At 43.1% G+C, this 23,792-nt stretch overlaps 1 protein-coding gene across 5 annotated transcripts in view; it reads left to right on the top strand.

Moving 5' to 3' along the window:
- Window positions 1–11,550: 11,550 nt before the first annotated feature.
- Caap1 (caspase activity and apoptosis inhibitor 1) overlaps window positions 11,551–23,792 on the top strand; it is a 93,035-nt gene continuing 80,793 nt past the window's right edge. For 4 of the 5 annotated variants that reach the window (XM_051164272.1, XM_051164238.1, XM_051164256.1 and 1 more), the window contains exons 1-4: window positions 11,551–11,888; window positions 17,992–18,192; window positions 18,957–19,041; window positions 22,159–22,234. In XM_051164272.1, the coding sequence (XP_051020229.1) occupies window positions 11,643–11,888; window positions 17,992–18,192; window positions 18,957–19,041; window positions 22,159–22,234 (608 nt within the window). In that variant the 5' untranslated portion in view covers window positions 11,551–11,642. Of the gene's footprint in view, window positions 11,889–13,584; window positions 13,655–17,991; window positions 18,193–18,956; window positions 19,042–22,158; window positions 22,235–23,792 lie in introns of those variants that run through there. The other variant, XM_051164265.1, reaches the window with a different exon arrangement.

Raw genomic sequence — 23,792 nt, 5'->3', positions numbered from 1 at the left:
GTTAAATGCCAACTCTCCTGTGTACCTGGACTTCAACCCTTGTGTGGCTGGTTCATCTATGCACTTGTGCTTTACTTTTGTTGAATTGGGATTTAAGTTGTTATTATCAAAACCAAATGGTAAAAGGTAAATCATGCTGGTTCCACTACAATACACTGGTGTCAATATATCCAGTCTAGCATGCAGTGCAATTATGTCATTTTGAAAACTAGGTGGGTATCTTTGAAAAAAGATTGGGTGTAGTCTTATTTAAAACATGAATTCACTCTTCAGAATGTTAAGAGGTGGCAAATTGTAAATACTTTGTTTCTTACTGTCTTTTTTATAACAGCTTTTGTTTGTACAGTTTAGCAGAAAAAAAAATCTCACTTGAAGAACCTGTTAAATAGTGGTTTATTTTGTTTTTCAGATCTCCTAATGTGTTCTTAAAAAATAAATATTCATTTAGTAAAACATGATACACACATCTCATTGACTGTAATCCTACTAAATAAAGAGCCATTCTTAGCGTCTTATACTGTATTGATGTGTATGTAAACATGCATTTTATTTTTTCAAAAAGGAATGTGTGATATGTACTGTTCAGAAGCTTTATTTAATATTCCATTATACTTTTTTCCATTATATTAATACAACCAATTTCTATTATCTGAAACTTTTCTGGTTTTGATTGTCAAGCAGTGCTATTAAAGATCACACAACAGGGGCTGAACAATGGCTCAGTGGTTAAGAGCACTGGCTGCTTTTCCAGAGGTCCTGAGTTCAACTCCCAGCAACCACATGGTGGCTCACAACCATCTGTAATAGGATCTGACGCCCTTGTCTGGTGTTTATGAAGACAGTGTGCTCGTATACATAAAATAAGTAAATAAATAAATCTTCTTAAAAAGATCTCACAACAGTCTTACCATTTCTTTAGGAATACATTTTATGCATGAAATAGATCAAATTAATAGGCAATTTTAGATTGATGCCTGTGTCTAAATCAACTCCATTGGGACAATTTCAGATTAGCGGATTCAATTTCAGATCAGTGAATTTCACATTGCATTTTAAACCACATTGTCTACAAAAGACATGTCCATTTTATTTTAGATATGCTACTCTTGTGATTTTTTTTTTTTATGACTGAGTTTGGTGTATTGGTAATATCACTACACAGCAATGCATATTTATATATTATCCACTACAATTTCACATACGCTGTTAGAGACATAGCTAAAGATAGACTGTTTCCACAGATAATCCTAGGGATAAGTGGGAAGTAGGTTCCTTAGGGCATTTTATGAATAATTAATAAAATAAATAGAGAAATTTTTGTGGTGTGTCCTCTTTCCTACAGGTCTAAGAGGGATCCCCTCCTATATGACTTGAGAGAACTTAACTATTCACAATCAATACTGACTCAGGGCCCAGATAATTAAGGGCACTTGGTGTCTTCCCAGAAGACCTGGGTTCAGTTCCCTGCACCCACATGGTGGTTCTCAACCACCCATAACTCCAATTCCAGAGGATCTGATCTATTCTGACCTCCTTGTGCACCAGGCACAAGCTTGCTGCCCATATGTACAAGCAGGCAAAATACGTATTTGCAAAAAGTATGTAAATGTTAAAAGTATTACCTAGTTGTAATAAAAAATGTTTTCTAGGGGCTGGAGAAATGGCTCAGTGGTTACATCTGTGTTATGTTCTTCTAGAGTTAGAATCACAGCTCACAGCTGACTCACAACTGCTTGCTAACTCTAGGTCCGGAGAAACTGGATACTTCTGGCTTCTGTAGGTTCAGCACTTGAGTGCACATGCATCTGCAGAACCACATACCTACACATAATTTTAAAGTAATAAAATAAGTCCTTAAAATTTGTAATTTTAATTTCTAATGCATTTTCGGTAACTGTATTCAGTATAAGTCTGATTATAGATACAATACCAAAGACCTGTTCATTTAACATCATTTTCTCATGTTTCCCTTTAATGCTCATTAAAGTTGGAAAAGGTAGTGACCGTACAAGCATTTACAAGCTGTATATGCACTCCTTGACACAGAGTTAAGTCTCCCCAGATCACCACTAGTTTAAAATACCTCAGAGTGAAACCACGTGTTAAATATACCAAGCCTACTAAACGTCACAGCAGCTTGAGACACCGGAGCACTGATTGTTTACTGTCAGGTCAACAACTGTCCTGCATTGCCCTTGCTTTGTGTGAGTGTCTTACTATACAGTGCTTGGCGAGAAAAGCTCAAAATCTAAAGCTCTCTATTCAGTGGCGTTCCTCTCATGCCATCACGGTCTGACCACTGCTGTCAAAGAGTGGATTCTACACTTTCACCATATTTGCTCACCCCATAAAGATAAATTGCAATGTTCACATCAAGTAAGCATTTCTACATATATCTTCTCTGAATACAAAAGTATACATTTTCCATAACTAATGTCAAAGTTAGTAATTCTATGTCTGATATCTAGTCTGTTTCTGAAATGGTTTATTTGCCCTAGAAATACCTAGTATAATTTTTGCTTTAAAGGTATCGCAGGGGCGGGGGGAAAGAAGTACCAGGATTTGAGTTGTAACAGATATTTGTGTGTGTAATCTAATTTCTTACTCTAGAATAGTCCATTTTTTAAAATACTGTCTTTAGCGTCTAGGCTACTATAGAATGTGAAATACCGTACACGCTAAAATATTTCCTATAACCCTTCTGTATTATGTATTGTTATTTTTTGAGTTTTTATTTATTTATTATGTGTACAGTGTTTTGCCTCCATGTACGCCTGCACACCGGATGAGGGCGTCAGATCTCATTATAGATGGTTGTGAGCCACTGTATAGTGGCCGGGGAACCGAACTCAGGACTTTTGGAAGAGCAGACAGTGCTCTTAACCTCTGAGCCATCTCTCCAGCCCTATGTATTGTTATTTAATAAATTACCTCACAACTTAATGGTTTAGAACAGTGCAGTACTATCAACTGTCTTACCTAGCAGTGCCTTTTGTGCATAATACAGAATTGCTAGGCAGAGAGTGCCCATTGGTGCAATAGTGGCGTGACTGTTAACAGAGGTAACCTGGCCAAACGCCTTTAGCTGAAGAGGTCGTAGGTACCAAGGGGGAACCTAATACTGCTGTGTTTCTAAATGGGCACAAAGCCAAACAGCTTTGTAAATACTATACTCATCACAAAGTACTGTTCTCAGCTTTGATCAAAGAAACTTCTTTTGGTAGTGAGTGAACTGCTACTGAAATGCAGAGAGTAATAGTTGCTCAAGGTGCTGAGAGCAGCAGCTGGCCACTCTAAAGATATCTATATTACTCCCTCTAATGCTTAAAAAATAGTGGAAGATGTCCTCTTAAGTCTCCGTAACCCCTGCTACTCCCTCCATGGAGTTTCAGCTACAGTCTCTCACATCCTCTCAGAGGCCTATCTTGACCTAGGTCTCCAGCTTGTCACAGAGATGCCTTCTGTCCTCCTGACCCCTGCCCCAGTTCTCCCCAGGTCTAATTTCCACCCCTACTTCTCCCTGCACTCCCTTTCCTACCTTGTTCCCTCTCCTCAGCCCCTACCTCTGTCTGTCCTATTTCTCCTTCTGAGTGAGATTTAAGCATCCTCCCTTCAGTCTTGTAACTTACCTTTGGGTCTGTGCATTCTAATATGTTTATCCTGTACTATGTTGCTAAAAAAAATCTACTTATAAATGAGTACATACTGTGTGTGTACTTCTGGGTTTGGGTTACCTCTCTCAGGATGATCTTCTCTAGTTCTACCCATTGCGTGCAAATTTCATGATTTCCTTGTTTTTAGAAGCTGAGTCGTGTTCCATTGTGTAAATGTACTGCAATTTCCTTATCCTTTCTTCAGTTGAGGGACATCTAGGTTGTTTCCATATTCTGGATATTAGAAATAAAGCTGCTATGAATATAGTTGAGCAAATGTCCTTGTTGAATGGTGGAGCATCTTTTGGGTATACGCAGACACCCTCTAATTAGACAAGGCACCTAGTGGAGGGAAAACACCAACTCACCCACAGAAACTTCTATCCAAAACTTACCTGCCTACAAGACATGTACAGGTAAAGATAGAGCAGAGACTGAGGGAATATCCAACCAATGCCTAGCCCAACCCAAGACCCACCCCGTGGCAGAGAACCAACACCTGACACTATTAAGGAGAGCCTACTATGCTTGCAGACAGGAGCCTAGCAGAGTTGTTTTCTGAGAGGCTCTACCCAGCAGCAGTTCTGAACAGATGCTGACTTACAGCCAAACCTTGGGCGAAACATAGGAGTCTAATAAAAAAAGTGGGGGAAGGATAAAAGGACCTAGAGGTGACAAGAGCCCCACAAGAAGACCAAAAGAGCCAACTAACCAGAGCTCACAGGGCCTTGTGTAGTCTGAAGCACCAAGCAAGGACCATGCATGGACTGGACCTAGGTCTAGATAGATGGAGCCAATGGACAGCTCGGGCTTCATGTGGGTCTTCCAGTAGAAGCAAGGGCTGTCTCTGACTTGGGCTCTCTTGTCTGCATTGGATTACATCTCCCTGATGGACTGCCTTGCCAGGCCACAGGGGAAGAGGGTGAGCTCAATCCTGATGTGACTTGATAAGCTGGGGGGGGGAGGGGTGACGGGGGGCAGGCTCCCCTTTTCTGAGGAATAGGGGAGGGGTGGAGTAGGGAAGGTAGGTCTGGGAAGAGAGGAGGGAAGGGGCTACAACTGGGATGTAAAGTGAATAAATTAATAAAAATAATAGTGGAAGAAAAGGCAGAAAAGGATCTAAAAGCTGGATGGTGGAGAATAGTGCTGTGAAAGACTGTCTTAAGAGTGTGACAGAGCCATTGCAATCCTGAGCTCAGCTGCTGTGACTGATTGCCTTTGGTGGGCCTGTCAGCATTCAGTCATGGGTTGGAGAGGGGCTCTTGAAGCTCTGCCACGCCGCCTTCATGAACTGTTCCTTGGTGGGAAATAGGGTTGGAGTGGGGAAGTCATTGTGTTTAGTGGAAGAAACATGTAGGGAGAAGGGGAAATAATGGGAATGGGGATTAAGGGTGCCCGCTTTTAGTCCCAGCACTTGGGAGGCAGAGGCAGGTGGACTGCTGTGAGTTCGAGGCCAGCCTGGTCTACAGAGTGAGTCCAGAACAGCCAAGGCTACACAGAGAGGCCCTGTCTCAAAAAACCACGGGGAGACTGAATAGGCTTGGTAATTTCTATGCTTTGGAGCCATGGCCCAAATGGTGGTGGGAATACTACCAAAGGTTGTTCCTTCTGGTGAGGTCCTTCTGAATTTTAGGTTTCTGGACCAAATAATTCAGTCCATTTGTAACACGTGGTGGCTCTTACTCTCCTTGGTTTTCTGGGTTGGTGGAAGACACAAAGAAGTAACAAAGTCCCAACGATGAACAGCAGCTTTTAGCTTTCCCAGGCCAAAGGCCTGTTGATTTTGCTCAACCTTTGTTCCAATCCCACTTGGAAAACATCAAAATTTCCGCTTTGAAATAATAAGTAAGTCCCATCTGCCTAGGAGAAGGAAGTGCATGTGCCAACTGCCCTCTAAGGACATATTTTCCACTTCTATTGAAATCTAAACTTTTATTTCCCCCCCCCCCCCAAAAAAAAGAAAGAAAAAAACAAAATTTTAATAGGGAGAACCAGGGGGCAAAGATATCACTCTAGATCACAGCTTTCAACCTTGGGGTTGTGTTTACTGGAAGCTAAATAAAGTAACCAGCTCCTTCCACCTTCCTAGAAGGGACTTTTTTTTTTTTTTCCCCAAGACAGGGTTTCTGTGTGTAGCCTTGGCTGTCCTTGACTCGCTTTGTAGACCAGGCTGGCCTGGAACTCACAGCAATCCTCCTGCCTCTGCCTCCTGAGTGCTGGATAAAAGGTGTGTGCCACCACCTCCAGGCTCCTGGAAGGAACTTTATGCAGTCTTGATAACCAGTCCTTGTGTCACTAGGCATGGACCTGCTTCTTCATCTGAGAGACTCACTAAAGTTGACTGCCAACTCTTTTTCTTTTCCAACTAAAATTTGTTTTGAGATAAGGCGTCTCTATGAAACCCTGGCTGTCCTGGAACTCACTCTGTAGACCAGGCTGGTCTCCAACTCACAGAGATCCACCTACCTCTCTTCCTGAATGCTGGGATTAAAGGTGTGCACCACCACCATCCTGTCTTAAAACAATTTTTAGCTCAGCACTCGGGAGGCAGAGGCAGGCAGATCACTATGAGTTCGAGGACAGCCTGGTCTACAAAGCGAGTCCAGCACAGCCAAGGCTACACAGAGAAACCCTGTCTCAAAAAAAAAAATTTTTTTTTTTTTTTTTTTTTTTTAGCTAATACGTGTGGGAGGCAGGACTTACATGCCACAGTGCATATGTGGAGGTGAGAGGACAATTCTGTGGAGTCACTTCTCTCTCATCTCTAAGTGGGTTGAATTTAGGTTGTCAGGTTGTGCAGCCTTTTCCTGTTGAGCCATCTTGCTTACACAGAAAATGGTTTATTTACCCATTCTCTCTTGGTATATCTATCAATCATCTATCTGTCTATCTAGCTAGCTAGCTACTTAGAGGGCTGGGGTTCAAGCCTGTGGCCTCACAGATAGATGCTCAGCAAGCATTCTACCATTAAATTATATGCCTAGTCATAAATATTGTATATGCTATGAGTAATATGTGATGTATTCACACATGCGTGCATATATTGTGCAATATTTAAGTGAGGTAAAATGTATTTATCTCCTCAAATGTTTGTTATTTCATTATAATAAAAATGATCAAAATAGGGAGCTGGAGAAATGGCTCAGAGGTTAAGAGCACTGGCTGCCCTTCCAAAGGTCCTGAGTTCAGTTCCCAGCAACCACATGTGGCTCACAACCATCTATAATGAGATCTGGTGCCCTGTTCTGGTGGGCAAATGTACATGTGAAGGAACCAGATCCCCTCCTCGAGAATCTCCATTAAGGTCTCTGTAAATTTCCACTGCTGCAGGCTACTTCAACTTTCCGTCCCCACCAGTAACTAGAATGTTAAAAACAATTCCAAGAGAAATCACAGGCTGATAACTGACTCTGACCACCCACCCCAGGGCGAAAAGCCCCAGGGCAGAAAGCCCCAGGCTTAGAGATTTACAAATACACTGTTTAGACTAGCCAATAGATTTAGAAGTCAACTTGACCTATCAGTAACAGATTGATGGCTCACTGCTGCTTAAGTCTGCCTGTTTGTAAAAGTATAAAAACTCTGCAGCTTTGCTGTTCTGGGTTGCCTCTCCCCCGGGTGCAGGTCAACCCCAGTGTGTTGGATCAACAAAGCCTCATGTTTTTGCATCGATCCAGTCTCTGTCTCTCATCTGGGGGCTTCCTGGAATATACTATGCCGACTAGAGTCTTACACGTGCAGGTAGAACATTGTATACATAATAAATAAGTCTTTAAAAAGTGATCAAAATAATTGCTTATAAAATGGTAGCATGCCTTTATCTAATGTTTTTTAATCCACTACTTCACCTGCTGGCTCTTCCTGGCCTCTGATAACCACCCATTTTCAATGTTTGTATGAAGAACTTTTTAAGATTCCACACAAGTGAGGTCATGCAAGCCACAACCAGCTCAGTTGGGTATAGGTCCTTGGGAATGGGGGTTCTTGAAGCGTTGGTGGACAGAGATAAGGCAAAGTGACAAACAGAGCAACCCAGGAGTGAGTTTGCATCTGAGTGTATTTTTCAGGCAAGCAGTCTAAATTTTCATACATCCATTTTGAAAACAGGAGGGGTTTGTGGTTACATTTTCCCACAGAGTAGACTCACGGAAGCCAGTGAGCAAGCAAGCATACACAGTGCAGGTACAGAATGCAAAGTAATTTTTGAATTATAACTTTAAATGTAACAATACGGGGTACAGAATACACAGTAAAGGCGTCATCACTTCTAAGTTGTTGGCTTGGTATCAATATGCAAGTGCTCCCTTTGTCCAAGGTCAATGTTTTCTCATAAGCCGAACTTATGCCCAACACCTGTGTGCCAAGACAGTTTTTCCTTTAGTTCTCTTTTCTAATGTCTGAGCGCCACTATCTGGAGCTTTCTTTTGAAACACTTTACTTCTTTGTAAGTCATAATACAAATTATTAACTAATGATTAATTCCTGGCCACATTTCTTTTAATAAGTGGGAGTGAAGTAGAACTGCTCTGGACCTGAACGGCCCCTGGCTGCAGTCCCGGGTTAGGGTCATCTCATAGCAACGTGGTCATGCCTGAACAGTCCTGACTTGGGAGCAGAGTTAAGAAAAAGAATAGGTTCCAACACCATGAGAAGAAAGAAAGCTGCAACCCATTTCTCCTGGCAGGAACATCAGCCCCGTTCCAGGAGGCTCTCCCTGGTCATGGGTCGTAACCTCAGGCCGTGCAGTATTTGTCACACAGACTTCACTGAAAGGACCGTGACACATGCCGTCATTGTCTTTCTGATTCTGATGTTTTCTACTTAACAGAACCATCTTTAGCTCTATCCATTCCAACTCCCTTCTTCATCTGATTTGAGGGACAATGTGCTCGGCTATATTTAGCCCAGAGACTCCCTGTTCTTTTAGATCTTTCTTCAGCCATGAACTTATTAACTGGCTGGGTGTTTTATGGTTCCATTTTATTGTCTTTCTTATGAGCAAAAAATGCTTTTAGTTTTGGCAATGCTGGACTCAAACTCAGCGCCTTATTAAGTAGGAACTCCTCCTAGGAATTACACTCCCCGCAGGCCAAACAAAATGGCATTTGTTCATTTATTTCTCACCTTCTACTTTTCTTAGTATAGATTTATAGTTTGTCAAGCTGAGTGTGGTGGCGCACACCTGTAATCCCAGCACTTGGGAGGCAGAGGCAGGTGAATCTCTGTGAGTTCGAGGCCAACCTGGTCTACAAAGGGAGTTCAGGACAGCCAGGGCTACACAGAGAAACCCTGTCTCAAAAAACAAAACACATACATATTAAAAAAAAAAAAGATTTCTAGTTTGTCTTTAGAAAAACCCCATTCTGGAAGAAAAACCTATGATTAGTTAAATGTCACCATCCTAGGCATCTACAGGTAAACTCAGACATATTAGATATTGCCTTCCTTCTACAAGTGGCAGCGTTTACAACCCCCAACAGATCCCTCTGCTCCTTCCTTTTGTATAACCTATAGACACCTATAGATATTGCCTGCCAAGTTTTCTTATGTCTCATGTCTAAAATCTCCTATTTGTCTATCTTACCTTCTGGGGTTACCTGCTGTCCTGTATTCAGATTCAAGAGGCAGTTCCTTATAGACTTGGGAACATTGGGAAAATACCACCTTGATATTCACATCCTAGCTAAATAAAATATTTATAAGAACATACACTGTGTAACACATACTCAGTATCCTAAGCCTCTTTTTGTGTCTTGTTTTTATTTTTTGTTTACAATGGTCTGGCCTTAAGTATTTGCCCATATGTTCAGCTGACCATGTTCCATGAGCTAGCTGAAACATGGGTCCTTGATTTCAAATCAATGCCAGGTGTCTGTGTTGCCAGAGACTGATGGATGAATTGTAATTTCAGTGCTATGGAGAAATTGGAATTATTTAGGTTCACAGGTTAATTATTTTCTCTTGGGCTAGTTTTGGCCTTCAGGAACAGCAGCCATGCCTTGACCCACTCTGTATTTGTGTATAAACTGGTCCATGGTTAAGGGGAAGGATTTTTATTGTAGAGAGAGAAAAGCCAGAGTTATCTGTAAGAATCCACAGAAAAGTAGACTGAACATGACCAGCTTAGGAGGCTTAGGATATTGGGTATGTGTTACACAGTGCATGTTCTTAAATATTTTATGCAGCTAGGATGTGAATATAAAGGTGATATTTTCAATCTAACCAGCGCTATCTGTGAGAGAGTGGAGAATAGCAGGGGGTGGAGAATGGAGGACACACACTGAGAGAAGCAGGAGCAGTGCCTCTAGGACACAGAATACGGAGCAATAAGGAGACTGAGTAGCTGGGCAGGGGGAAAGTCAGAAGCTGGTGAGAGAGCGAGGCAGAGGCGAGAAGGGGAGGACACTGGCTTTGACTTTGAAATGTGTAGCAGGTGCTTGTGATATACTGGCTTCCACGTTGGAACATGGAATTGGGGTAACCAAAATCTGTGTTTCTCGGGGCCATAGTCAATCAAAATAGCTCTAGAATAAATTCTTATTCCCCTCAAGATGAGAACTGTGATTTTACATCACACAGCAACAACAAAACCAAACAAACTCACAAACATATTCAAATTCAGGCTTCACAGGTATATGGTGTTTTGTGTTTATACTTCCGCCTACTGTAGAGGATGACAGTTTAAGGCCAAGAGTTGCAGGTCTGTCTAGACAACAGTGCCAGATCACTTCAGAAGCAGCCCAACAGAGGAATCCATGTCCCTAGGCCATTTGAGGAGTTTTACTATAGGCAGCTGGAGCTCATTTTTCACAGGTGAACTCACGTTGCTGAACACTGTGAACGACTGTAGGAAAGTGCCTTTCTTTTTAAAAGTTTTACCCCACCCCACCCTCAATTCCTTTAAAAGTAACATGGACTCATGCCTTTAAATTAGTGGTAATGAGAAAAGTCACTTGAAGCATAAGACTGTTATTCTTGTGCAAGTCTTCAAAGTGCACTTAAAAAAATAATAGCAGCGTGGTGGTAGCACGCACCTTTAATCCTAGCACTCGGGAGGCAGAGGTAGGTGGATCCCTGTGAGTTCGAGGCCCGCCTGGTCTATAAAGCGAGTCAAGGACAACCAAGGCTACACAGAGAAACCCTGTCTTGAAAATCCAACCAACCAACCAACCAACCAACCAAAAAATAACAGCCCATGGGTTGGAGAGATGGCTCAGTGATTAAGAATGCCGCCTGCTCTTCCCAGCAACCACATGGTGGTTCACAACCATCTGTAATGTGATCTGATGCCCTCTTTTGGCCTACAGGTGTACATGCAGGAAGAACACTGTATACATAAAAATAAATAAATATTAAAAAAAAAGAACAGCCCAATCCAGGCGTGGCAGCACAGGCTTGTAATCGCAGCACCGGGAGACAGAGGCAGGCGGATCTCTGAGTTTGAGGCCATCCTGGTCTACAACGTGAGTCCCAGGACAGCCAAATCTACACAGAAAAACCTTGTCTCAAAAAACCTACCAACCAAAAAAACAAAAAAACCAAACCAAACCAACAACCAAAAAGGGTTTTTATGTGTGTATCCTTGGCTCACTTTGTAGACCAGGCTGACCTCTCACTCATATTGTTGGTATCACATGTGGAAATTGTAGGCAAAGAAAAAAGAAGACTCAGGAAGTGTAATTTTACCTTTTGATGTATTTGTAAACTGAGAAACAGTAAAAAGAAGTATTGGTAAGGCAAAGAGATTTTAGGAAACTCCAGCTCAGGTCTCAGCACAGGCTGGAAAAAGCAAACTAAGCCGGACTGGACCACGTGTCAGCCTTTACACGAAAGAGCTGGCCCCTCCTCCAAAAACGACACGTCACGAAGCGCGCCGGGACCCGGAAGTGACGCCAAGCCTGCGACAGCAGCCCCGGCCGCTACGGGAAGCTCGGTTCCGTATCTGCAGAGACGGCCGGGGCTGTCGCTGATGGTTGCAGCTCGAGAACCATGACGGGGAAGAAGTCTTCCCGGGAGAAACGGCGCAAGCGGAGTGGGCAGGAGGCCGCCGCTGCGCTCGCGGCCCCGGACCTGGTGCCGGCGCTGGGCGGGAGCGCGGGCGGCTGCGGGAGCGGCGGCGGCTGCTGCGGAGGCGCCACCGGCGGGGCGAGTGTGGCGGGCGGCGCGGAACGCAGCGAGCGCCGAAAGCGGAGGAGCACCGACTCGTCCTCCAGCGTCTCGGGCTCCCTGCAGCAGGTGCGTGCCTCTCGCCTCGCCCCGCGCCGACCCCCGGAGCTGCAGCCCCTCGGAGGAGCCGGCTTGCGGAACCGCGCGGGCGCGGGCAGGAGCTCATTGTTAGTGCCCTGGTCCCCTGGGCCGGCGGTACGATTCTGAGTCCGGTTGAACCCGTCCCCGTGTTTTGAACTTTGAAGTTTTTGGACTGACTTGATCAGCACCCCTTCCCCATTAAACTTTGGAGGCTGTTTTTACTCGTGGTTTTCCTGATCTCCGTAGAGGATCTGTGTAGGTCGGCAACTAGTTACAAATGCTGGTGTAAGCACTGATCATACCTTTCCCCTTTAATGGATTCTGATTATTTTCACATTTCACTTTTTTTTTTTTTTTTTTTAAGCAGCAGAGACTCAAGTTCAGGGGTTTTACTCACAGTCACAATCGCAAGAATTTCATAGTTCCTACTTTTGAATTCAACACCTAAACAAACAAACAAACAAACAAACAAAATGTTTCTTTGCATCATCCACCTGCCGCGACACCACCATTTAAAACAGTAGTTTGTAACTCACTATTAACAAATGAATGTTCTCTTAAAATTCATCGAACACAGAAGTAAAGGCAGAAGCTGAAAGCCCTACGTACTGCCACCTGATATGCAGCCATTCTTCATTGTTTCCTTCTGTGCTTGTAATTGGGTAATATGCCGGCACTGAATGGATTTCCTTATGTGCGTGGTGTGTTTTAAGTGTCCCAGGATCCCAGAGACCGAATTCCTCTTTCAGTGTGCTTTACGGCACCGTTAGCTGTACTGACCAACTGCTTCACGCACATGCCACTAAAGCTTCACAACCAAGATGGACTAAACCCTAGATCTGTGAACCCAAACCTTTCTTTCATAACAGCAGATGTGTTGGGCTAGAACCAAATAGTATGAATATTCGTTTCTGCCAATCGTCACAAGGATATGTTATCCTCCAAATGTCCCACCTCCCACTTTGTAGCCCTGCCTAGCCTTGAACTTGATATGCTGTAGACCAGGCTGGCCTCAAACTTAACATCAATCTACCTTCCTGTCTTTTGTCCTTGGAATGCTGACATTACAGGTGTGTCCCACCACACCATCCCTGCTGTCTTTTCTTTTTTTTTCAGAGAGCTGTCAGACTGATGGGCCAAGTGAATATTACATCTTTTTGTTTGTTTGTTTGTTTGAGCCAGGGTCTCACTGGTCTGGAACCTGTAGAACAGCCTGGCCTCAAACTCAGAAAAATTCCACTGCCTCTGTCTTCTGGGTACTGGGATTAAAAGCATGTGCCACTGGACCTGGCTCACATTGTTTTAATATATATTTTCCTAATGACTAGTGTTACTGAATAATTATACATTTTTATTTCCCATTTGATTCCTTGTGTAGTTGTATAGACTCATTGTTTTTTCTTTTATTCAATGTTTCTATGAGAAAGAAGTCTCACATATTTCTATTATACTTTATTTTTAAACTTTTATGTAGATTGTGCAGCAAATGTTGATACAACTTTGTTTAAAGCTCTGGTTCTCAACCTTCCTAATGCTTGTGACCGTTTAATACAGTTCCTCATGTCATGGTGACCTCCAACCATTAAGTTATTTTTGTTGCTACTTCATAACTCATTTGCTACTGTTATGAATCATATTGTAAATCTGTGTTTTTCCATGATCTCAGGCATCCCCTGTGAAGGGGTCATTAGACCTCCCTCCCCCTCCTCTACCAGGGGTCTCCCGACCTACAGATTGAGAACTGCTGGTTTAAGGTGTGCTGGAGCCTTTGATTTCTTTTCTTTTTTCTTTAAGATTAATTTACTTATTTTATGTATATGAATGTTCTATCTTCACACACACCAAAAGAGGGAATCAGATTCCATTACAGATGATTATGAGTCACCATGTAGTTGCTCGGAATTGAACTCAGGACCTCAGCAAGAACAGACAGTGCTCTTTAACTGCTGAGCCTTTGATTTCTTTCTAGCCAGAGCTGGTAGTTTCTTTTGCCTTCTAGGTTTTGTGTTCTGAAAGATCTTACAATTTTTTTAAAAAAAATTTGTATTTTCTTTTAATACTTAAAAAATTTCACATTAATTTAGTGTGTGTGTGTGTGTATGTGTGTGTGTGTGTGTGTGTCACAGCCTTTGTGGAGTCAGGACAAATATGGGATTGAGGTGTTAGGGTGATGGCAAGCACCCTCAGCTGCCGAGCCGCCTTGCCAACTGTTTTATCACAGTGGTTGGTTGGTTTGTTTTTGGCTTTTTGACTTTATGAGACAGGGTTTTCCTGTGTAGCCCTGGCTGTTCTGGACTCGCTTATTAGACCAGGCCACCTCAGACTCACAGTGGTCCACCTGCTTCTGTCTCCTGAGTGCTAGGTATAAAATAGGTAGATTTAAGTAGGTGCTAGGAACTCAGCTCCCAGCCTCTGGAAGAATAGCAAGTGTTCCTAACTGCTGAGTGATCTCTCCAGCCTCATACTTTTTAACATTACAGCTTTAAATTGGGATTTATGGATGCAACTATTTACATGATTTTCTTCTACATAGCCACGTTATTACTGATTTTCTGTAATATTTCTGCTCACACTCAATTTTGTCTTTTTTAGCACTATTTTTTGTTGTTGTTGATTTTGTATTATCAAAACGTAGTACAGTGTTAGATAGTAGCAGCTATAATTGGCATCTCCACTTTGTTTTTAAGACTCTTCCTTTCTTCCCCCTTCCGTCCATCCATCCATCCATCCACCCATCCATCCTCCCACCCATCCATTCATCCATCCATCCATCCACCCATCCACCCATCTGCCCATCCATCCATCTATGCACCCATCCACCCATCCATCCATCCATCCATCCATCCATCCACCCATCCACCCATCCACCCATCCACCCATCCACCCATCCATCTATCCATCTATCCACCCATCCATCAATCCATCCGTCCACCCATCCATCTATCCACCCATCCATCCACCCATACGCCCACCCACCCATCCATCCATCTATGCACCCATCCACCCATCCATCAATCCATCCGTCCACCCATCCATCTATCCACCCATCCATCCACCCATCCACCCACCCACCCATCCATCCACCCATCCACCCACCCACCCATCCATCCACCCATCCACCCACCCACCCATCCATCCATCCACCCATCTACCCATCCATCTATCCACCCACCCACCCATCCATCCACCCACCCATCTACCCATCCATCCATCCACCCACCACCCACCCACCCACCCATCCATCTATCCACCTATCCATCCACCCATCCATCCATCTATCCACCTATCCATCCACCCATCCATCCATCCACCCATCTACCCATCCATCTATCCACCCACCCACCCACCCATCCATCCACCCACCCACCCACCCATCCATCCACCCACCCACCCACCCATCCATCCACCCACCCACCCACCCATCCATCCACCCACCACCCACCCATCCATCCATCCATCTATCCACCTATCCTCCACCCATCCATCCATCTATCCACCTGTCCATCCACCTATCTATCCACCCATCCATCCATCCATCCATCCACCCCTCCATCCACCCATCCATCCATCCATCCATCCCTTCTCTATTGAGCCCAGAGCCTTGAGCCTGTTAGGCAAATGCTCTAGCACTGAGCTTCAGTGGGAACAGTTCTAATGCTGAACCAGTAAGTATATTTGCAATAGTTTGTGAAAGTGACTTTGGTCAGCTTCTTCAATTCTTGGCTGTATGGGTTTGATTTTATCATGTGGCTTCTTGGCATGCTGTTGATGTTATTATTATTATTATTATTATTTTCTTTCTCTAAGACAGGGTTTCTCTGTGTATCCTTGGCTGTCCCGAACTCTTTTGTAGACCAGGCTGGCCTCCAACTCAGAGATCCGCCAGCGTTTACCTCCCGAGTGCTGAGATTACAGGTGTACTCCACTGCTACCAGCCTGTTGATGTTATTGATCAGCTAGAGAGTGTAATTTTGTTACTTATGTATTGGTAAGTTAGTTGATAGTAAGCTGTGTGTACTGTCTTGGGGTAAGCTTTGTTTAGTGTGTTGGATTTATGTGTTGTGTGACTTTTTTCCTTAGGGTAGATGTTTTTGTTTAGTTTTTGAGACAGGGCCTCTCTGTGTAGCCCTGCCTGTCCTGATACTCACTGTGTAGACAGAGAGCTGCCTGCCTCTGTGTCTGGAGTGGTGTGTCTTAAGTTGGGTTGGCCTATAGTTGTAGTTTTCTTGTGAATTGAGTTTGGAAGTTTATGTATAGTCGGTAGGAGTTCATAATATCTTCCTTAGATGCTCCCCGGGGCTTCACAGGCTTAATTAGTTTCATTTCATTTTGATTCTTGTTTTCAGTCAGGGCCTCGCTGTGTAGCCCTGACTATCCTGGAAGTCACTGTGTAGGCCAGGCTGGCCTTGATCTCACAGAGGTCCATCTGCCTCCTAAGTGCTGAGATTAAAGGTGTAACTCATCATGCCTATCCTAAAAAGAAGTTTTCAGAGCCAGTGAGATGGTTCAGTGGGACTGCGCAAGCCTTAGACCTGAGTTCCATCCTTGAAACTACTGTGGAAGGAGAAAACCTATTCTCAAAAGTAGTCCTCGTCCTCCACACGTGAGCGCAAAACTCATGCATCATATGCTCACATGACAGCCATGCACAAAATCTTAAGTTGAAAAGAGAAAATTAAAAATTACTATAGATTGTTTATGCTCTCTCACCCCGTTTGGACACTCGTACCTGATAAGCATCTGCACTTGGCATCCTGTGCTGTGGGCCGGAGTAAGAGAAGGAGGGAGGAAAGACCGTGTTAACACAATGTACACGAAGCCGACCTCTCTGTGCTGAGCAAACAGGTTTGCATTTGAGTGATTCAGAGAAGGTCCTTGTGCTGGGAACACAAGCCATGAACATACAGGGCCAGGGCACCATAGAGCAGCAGGAGTCATGGGACGGTTTAAACTAGCGTCAATAAAGACCCATTCTGTGAAATTCATTTTTTATTTTTCTCTGTCCTGGACTCATTCTGTAGACCAGGCAGGCCTCAAGTTCAGAGATCCGCCTGCCACTGCCACTCTGAGTACTGGGGTTATAGGCGCGTGCCACTACACCTGGCTGAAAATCATCCTCTCAACAGTATACAAAACCTAAAATCTCATATTGGATGTAGAAAACCTAGTTCCATGTCTGTTATAATCTAGGAAAGAATCTGGACCAGAGTTTTGACAGTAGATTTGGAAAGACAGATATGAGATGGAAGTAAAATTGTCAGAAATGTCTTAAATTATTGAAATCATTTGATCCTTTGAAGATGATTAAATTTATAACAGTTTAAAATGACAATTCGGCAGGCAGAGGCAGGCAGATTACTGTGAGTTTGAGGCCAGCCTGGTCTACAAAAGCAAGTTCAGGGTAGTTAAGACTGTTACACAGAGAAACCCTGTCTTGAAAAACTTAAACAGAAAAACAAAAACAAATAAAATGACAACTTGTGGTTGGCATGGGTCTTTGTAATTGTGGTCTGTAATATTTGCTGCCCCCTTGTTTCTTTACATGAGTTTAAGTAGAATGACAAAGCATTTATAGCTTTGGATGAATGGCCCTTGATTGAGTCTCCTAATCCTTCAAGTCTAAAATCTTAGAAAATAGTGCCCATGGAGTAAAATTTCATTTGTATCTTCTGAGATATGATTTTCTTTGATTACAACTCTGAGTCAACTGCAGTGTGGAGAGTAAATTAAAGACTGATGAACAACTAAGTTTTCTCTTCCAACTTAAACTTTTTGTTGTTGCTGCTGTTGTTTTGTTTTTCATTTCTGAGGCAGGGTTTCTTGCTGTATCCTTGGCTGTCCTGGACTTACTTGCTTTGTAGACCAGATGGGCCTTGAACTCAGATAGATCCGCCTGCCTCTGCCTCCCTAGGGCTGGGATTAAAGGGGTGCGCCGCCATACCAGGCTCTTCTCTTCTAATTTTAGATAGATAATTGTGCAAATAAAAGGAATTTTTGCAGTGCGTAATGAAGAATAATTCAATGACAATAGAATATGTCGTGCATACTTTAAATAATGTTATTTAATAGTTCCTTATTTCTTTACTTGTAGGAAACCAAGTATCTTTTACCAGCTCTGGAAAAAGAATTACTGTTGGCAGAGCACAGTGACGTTGAAGAAGGTGGGCTGGACCTGACTGTCTCGCTAAAGCCAGTTAGTTTCTACATATCAGACAGAAAGGAGATGCTCCAGCAGTGCTTCTGCATAATCGGGGAGAAGAAGCTGCAGAAGATGCTCCCCGACGTGCTGAAGGTACTTGGCTGGCTGCCAGGGCCCACGCCCCCTTCTCCAGCACACGCCCCTTCTCCAGCACACGCCCCCCTCTCCAGCACACGCCCCCTTCTCCAGTCCTCATCTCTCTGAAAGGGGCAGGCCACAGGGAAGGATGCAAGGAAGAGAACGTGGACCTTAAGTGACTTTATATATTTAGACTTTTTTTTTTTTTTTTAAAGAAAAATATTTAGGCAAGACAGTGACACTGTAGAAATAGTTAATTATTTCCCAGTAGTCATACTGATTGGAGTTATAAAGAGTAAAATATTACTGTGTAACAGTAGTCCACAACAGTAGTTTGTAATAGCTTATGTTTCATCAAATTTATAGATGTTTTGTGTATTTATTTCTGAAAACTTTAGATATGATACATGATATTCTCATTTTATGGTTATAGAAAGCCCATGCAAAGCCAGGGCAAGGATCTCATATGGTCACGCCCTGCAGATTTAAATCTTTACAATATATAAGGTAAATAGACTATAATATGGGAGTCTAGAATACTTTAGTGTTTCCTCCTAATAAACATGACTTTATGTATTCCTTTAAATCTCTGAAATATTCATGTCAACTGACAGCTTTTCAGATTTCATCCCATAAAAATTTATGTGTTTATCTTTGAGGCTTTTATTTGTTTGATTATAACATTTTGCTAATTGGAATTTTTCTTATAATTGCAGTTTTCCAGTTTACATTGGAGCTATAGTACATAAATGCAATTTTTAAAATGTCATTTTCTTTAGAACTGTTCAGTAGAAGAAATTAAAAAACTATGCCAGGAACAATTAGAACTCCTGTCTGAAAAAAAAATCTTGAAGATTCTTGAGGGTAAGAATCATTATTTCTACATTCTGCAAACTTGTCTAGTGTTGTCTGCATAAATACTGAGGGTTTCTTTCTCTTGCTTGAATGTGACTTTAGTTTCATTCTTGAGGAATCACCAAAGAATATCTTTACTTCTGTATGTACTGAAAAATAACTAACATATCAGATTAGAATTTTCCCCCAAACCCAAATTGATAGTTTTCCTCAACCAATATATAGATAAATTCATGTTTATATAATGTAATAAAATGAAAACTTAACGAAAATATCAGAACTATTGTAAAAACTCACCAGGAGGTTACATTTTCTTTAAAATAACTGAGACATTGTGCTTTATTTTTCTTATAGTTTATAATGAGCTTGTGTGCATCTCTCCTATTCCAATAAGACCTAGATGCAATATCAGAATTGTTTGCAATTTTCCAGCAATTATTTCTTCCAAATTAAGATTATTCTTTGATACTGATAACTTATAAATTTTTGAATTTTCAAGTATTTTTTTGGTTTGATTTGCAACATTGAGAGGATTTTTCTCATTTGCATCACAGAAGAAACAGAAAGAAGATATATTCAATTTCCAGAGACTTTTTAAATTTTAAAGTAGTGGGGTTGGAGAGATTGATCAGTGGTTAAAACTGGAGTCTGGTTCCTAGCACCAATATAACTCCAGCTCCTGGGGATCTGATATCTTTTAGTCTCTGTAGGCACCCTCCCCATTGCGTGTACACATGTGCGCGCGCGCACACACACACACACACACACACACACTCACACAGAGAGGAGGGAATAGATGATGGTCTAATGGAATTTGTAATTCTGAAAAAAAAATATATGTAGTATATATATCCATAGTCTCTAATTACGTCCGTCCACATTCTTGTATGAATGTACAAGGTAAAGGGAAGACAATGAAAAAACTTGTAAGTATAACATGGAGGCTGGAGCGATGGCTGCGAGGTTAAGAGTGCGTGCTGCTCTTCTAGCGTATCTCAGTGTGGTTTCCAGCACCCGTATTGGGGGCTTACAGCATCTGTAATGCCACTTCTGTCCTCTGGACACCTGCACATGTGGACCCACCACACACACACACACACACGCACGCACAGGTACACACACACACGCACACACAGGTACATACACACACACACACACAGGTACATACACACACGCACACACAGGTACATACACACACGCACACACACACAGGTACATACACACACGCACACACAGGTACATACACACACGCACGCACAGGTACATACACACACGCACACACAGGTACATACACACACGCACGCACAGGTACATACACACACGCACGCACAGGTACATACACACACGCACACACAGGTACATACACACACGCACGCACACACAGGTACATACACACACGCACACACAGGTACATACACACACGCACACACAGGTACATACACGCACGCACGCACAGGTACATACACACACGCACGCACAGGTACATACACACACGCACGCACACACAGGTACATACACACACGCACGCACAGGTACACACACACACACACACAGGTACATACACCACGCACGCACAGGTACATACACACACGCACACACAGGTACATACACACACGCACACACACACAGGTACATACACACACGCACACACACACAGGTACATACACACACGCACACACAGGTACATACACACACGCACACACAGGTACATACACACACACACACACACACAGGTACATACACACACGCACACACACACAGGTACATACACACACGCACACACACACAGGTACATACACACACGCACACACAGGTACACACACACACGCACAGGTACATACACACACGCACACACAGGTACACACACACACACACACACGCACAGGTACATACACACACGCACGCACAGGTACATACACACACGCACACACAGGTACATACACACACGCACACACACACAGGTACATACACACACGCACACACACACAGGTACATACACACACGCACGCAACACAGGTACATACACACAACGCACAACACAGGTACATACACACACGCACAGGTACATACACACACACCACAACAGGTACACACACACACACACACACGCACAGGTACATACACACACGCACGCACAGGTACACACACACACGCACGCACAGGTACATACACACACGCACGCACAGGTACATACACACATGCACACACGCACAGGTACATACACACACGCACACACAGGTACACACACACACGCACAGGTACAATAAACACACGCACACACAGGTACAACACACACACGCACAGGTACATACACACACGCACACACAGGTAAACACACACACACACACACGCACAGGTACATACCGCATCTCACAGGTACACACACACACACACGCACAGGTTACATACACACACCGCACACACAGGTTACACACACACACGCACAGGTACATACACACCCGCACACACAGGTACATAACACACACACACACGCACAGGTACATACACACACACGCACGCACAGGTACATACCACACACACACACGCACAGTACATACACACGCACACACCACAGTTACATACCCACACGCACACACAGGTACATACACACACGCACGCACAGGTACATACACACACGCACACACAGGTACATACACGCACACACACAATGTACATACACACACGCCACACAGGTACATACACACACGCACGCACAGGTACATACACACACACACACACGCACAGGTACATACACACACGCACACACACACAGGTACATACACACACGCACACACAGGTACATACACACACACACGCACACACAGGTACATACACACACGCACGCACAGGTACATACACGCACACACACACAGGTACACGCACACACACACAGGTACATACACACACGCACACACAGGTACATACACACACACACACACACACAGGTACATACACACATGCACACACAGGTACATACACATACACAGAGTCACTCATTAGCAAACACCCGTCATAGGAAAACACGTAGTAAGGTTTTTAACCCTGTATCTCTTTTAAAGATGGTACTAATATATAATGACAGACTTTTTATGAACATGTTTTCAGGAGTTCATTTTTCTTTGTAAGGTGACAATGGTTTGGACTCTGATATGGAAGAGGAGGCAGATGATGGCTGTAAGGTGGCACCTGATTTAATCAGTCAGTAAGTTAAAACACAAACACTTTCATTTTCATTTCAAAATTTCTTTGTTTTTTCTTTGAAGATCCCTGTTTAGAAAAAAAAATTGTGTGTGTGTGTGCGTGTGTGCGTGTGTGTGTGTGTGTGTGTGTGTGTGTTTGTTTGAGAGAGAGAGAGAGAGAGAGAGAGAGAGAGAGAGAGAGAGAGAGAGAGAGAGAGAGAGAGTGTATATTGTCACATGTGGATGGGGGAGACCAGGAGAGGGTGTCAGATTCCCTGGACCTGGAGTTACAAGTGCTTGTGAGCTACCTGAAGTGGATGCTGGGGGCCAAACTTGGGTCTTTTGGAGGAACAGAAAACGCTCTTAACTGCTAAGACATCTCTCCAGCCTCTCTTTGAAGATCATGATTTTTTTCTGAGGTTTTCTGTGTATTTATTTCTCTCTGTGTGTATATTTATGTATATTCATTTGACCTATTTATTTTTACATGTACGTTTATATGTATATTACTGTAAATTTATATAATTGGGATATTTTCCTGATTAAAAAGTACCAGTACTTGAAAATTGAGAGCCGTTGCCAGTGGGCAGTAGCATAAGCACTATGTGTTTAAGCTGAAGTCTGGATTTTTTCTCATGTTTAATAGAACACCATTGGGTAAGTCTCACGCAAACGGGCCTTTTCACACAGAGCTGGAGAATGGCTGGAGAATGGCTCAGCACTAAAGGCACTAGTCATTCTTCTAGAGAACCTGTCTTGGCTCCCAGCACCCACAGGGTTGCTTACAACTATCCAAAACTCTAGTTACATGGGACCCAATGTCGACTCTTTATCTTCTTGGGCACCAAGCAGGTGTATGCTTTACTTACATACAGGCAAAGAACTCATAAAATAAAATAAACTTTAAAAATTTTCCCTTTGAGACAGGATTTCTCTGTGTATTCTTGGCTGTCCTGGGCTCATTTTGTAGACCAGGCTGGTCTCAGGCTCAGAGTGATCTGCCTGCCTCTTCCTCCCGGGTGCTGGGATAAAAGGTGTGCACCACCACACCTGGCTCCTAAGAAAAATTTATAGCGGGCATCAATTATCTGTGCTTTCTAAAGCCTTGAAAACGCCTTGCTGTGTTCTTGGCCGCTGTGGGGGAAGCAATAGTGCTTTAAGTCATTTGACGACATCGAGCATGCTCACATTTTAAATAACCACTTTTACTAGCTTTTCTTTTCTTTCTTTTTTTTTTTTTTTGGTTTTTCGAGACAGGGTTTTCTCTGTGTATCTTTGGCTGTCCTGGACTCACTCTGTAGACCAGGCTGGCCTTGAACTCACATTGATCCACCTGCCTCTGCCTCCTGAGTGCTGGGATTGAAGGCGTGCGCCACCATGCCTGGCTTGTTTTGTTTCTTGATGTTACTTTTAGTACCTTGAGTAAGTTTTTGCTTGATTATTTTTATTTTCCCTTTAATCATATCCCTCCATTTTTAAGGTATTAAGGTTGTCTCACACCTGGATGCTAGTGCTACCGTTTATTATTTTTTTAAAGTGTTGAAGCCAATTACTATTACCCCGTTTAGAATAGAAGGTTAG

This window comes from Acomys russatus, chromosome 2, assembly GCF_903995435.1.
Source record: "Acomys russatus chromosome 2, mAcoRus1.1, whole genome shotgun sequence".
NCBI classification, from domain to species: Eukaryota; Metazoa; Chordata; class Mammalia; order Rodentia; family Muridae; genus Acomys; species Acomys russatus.
This window is presented reverse-complemented; position numbering and strand designations above follow the sequence as displayed.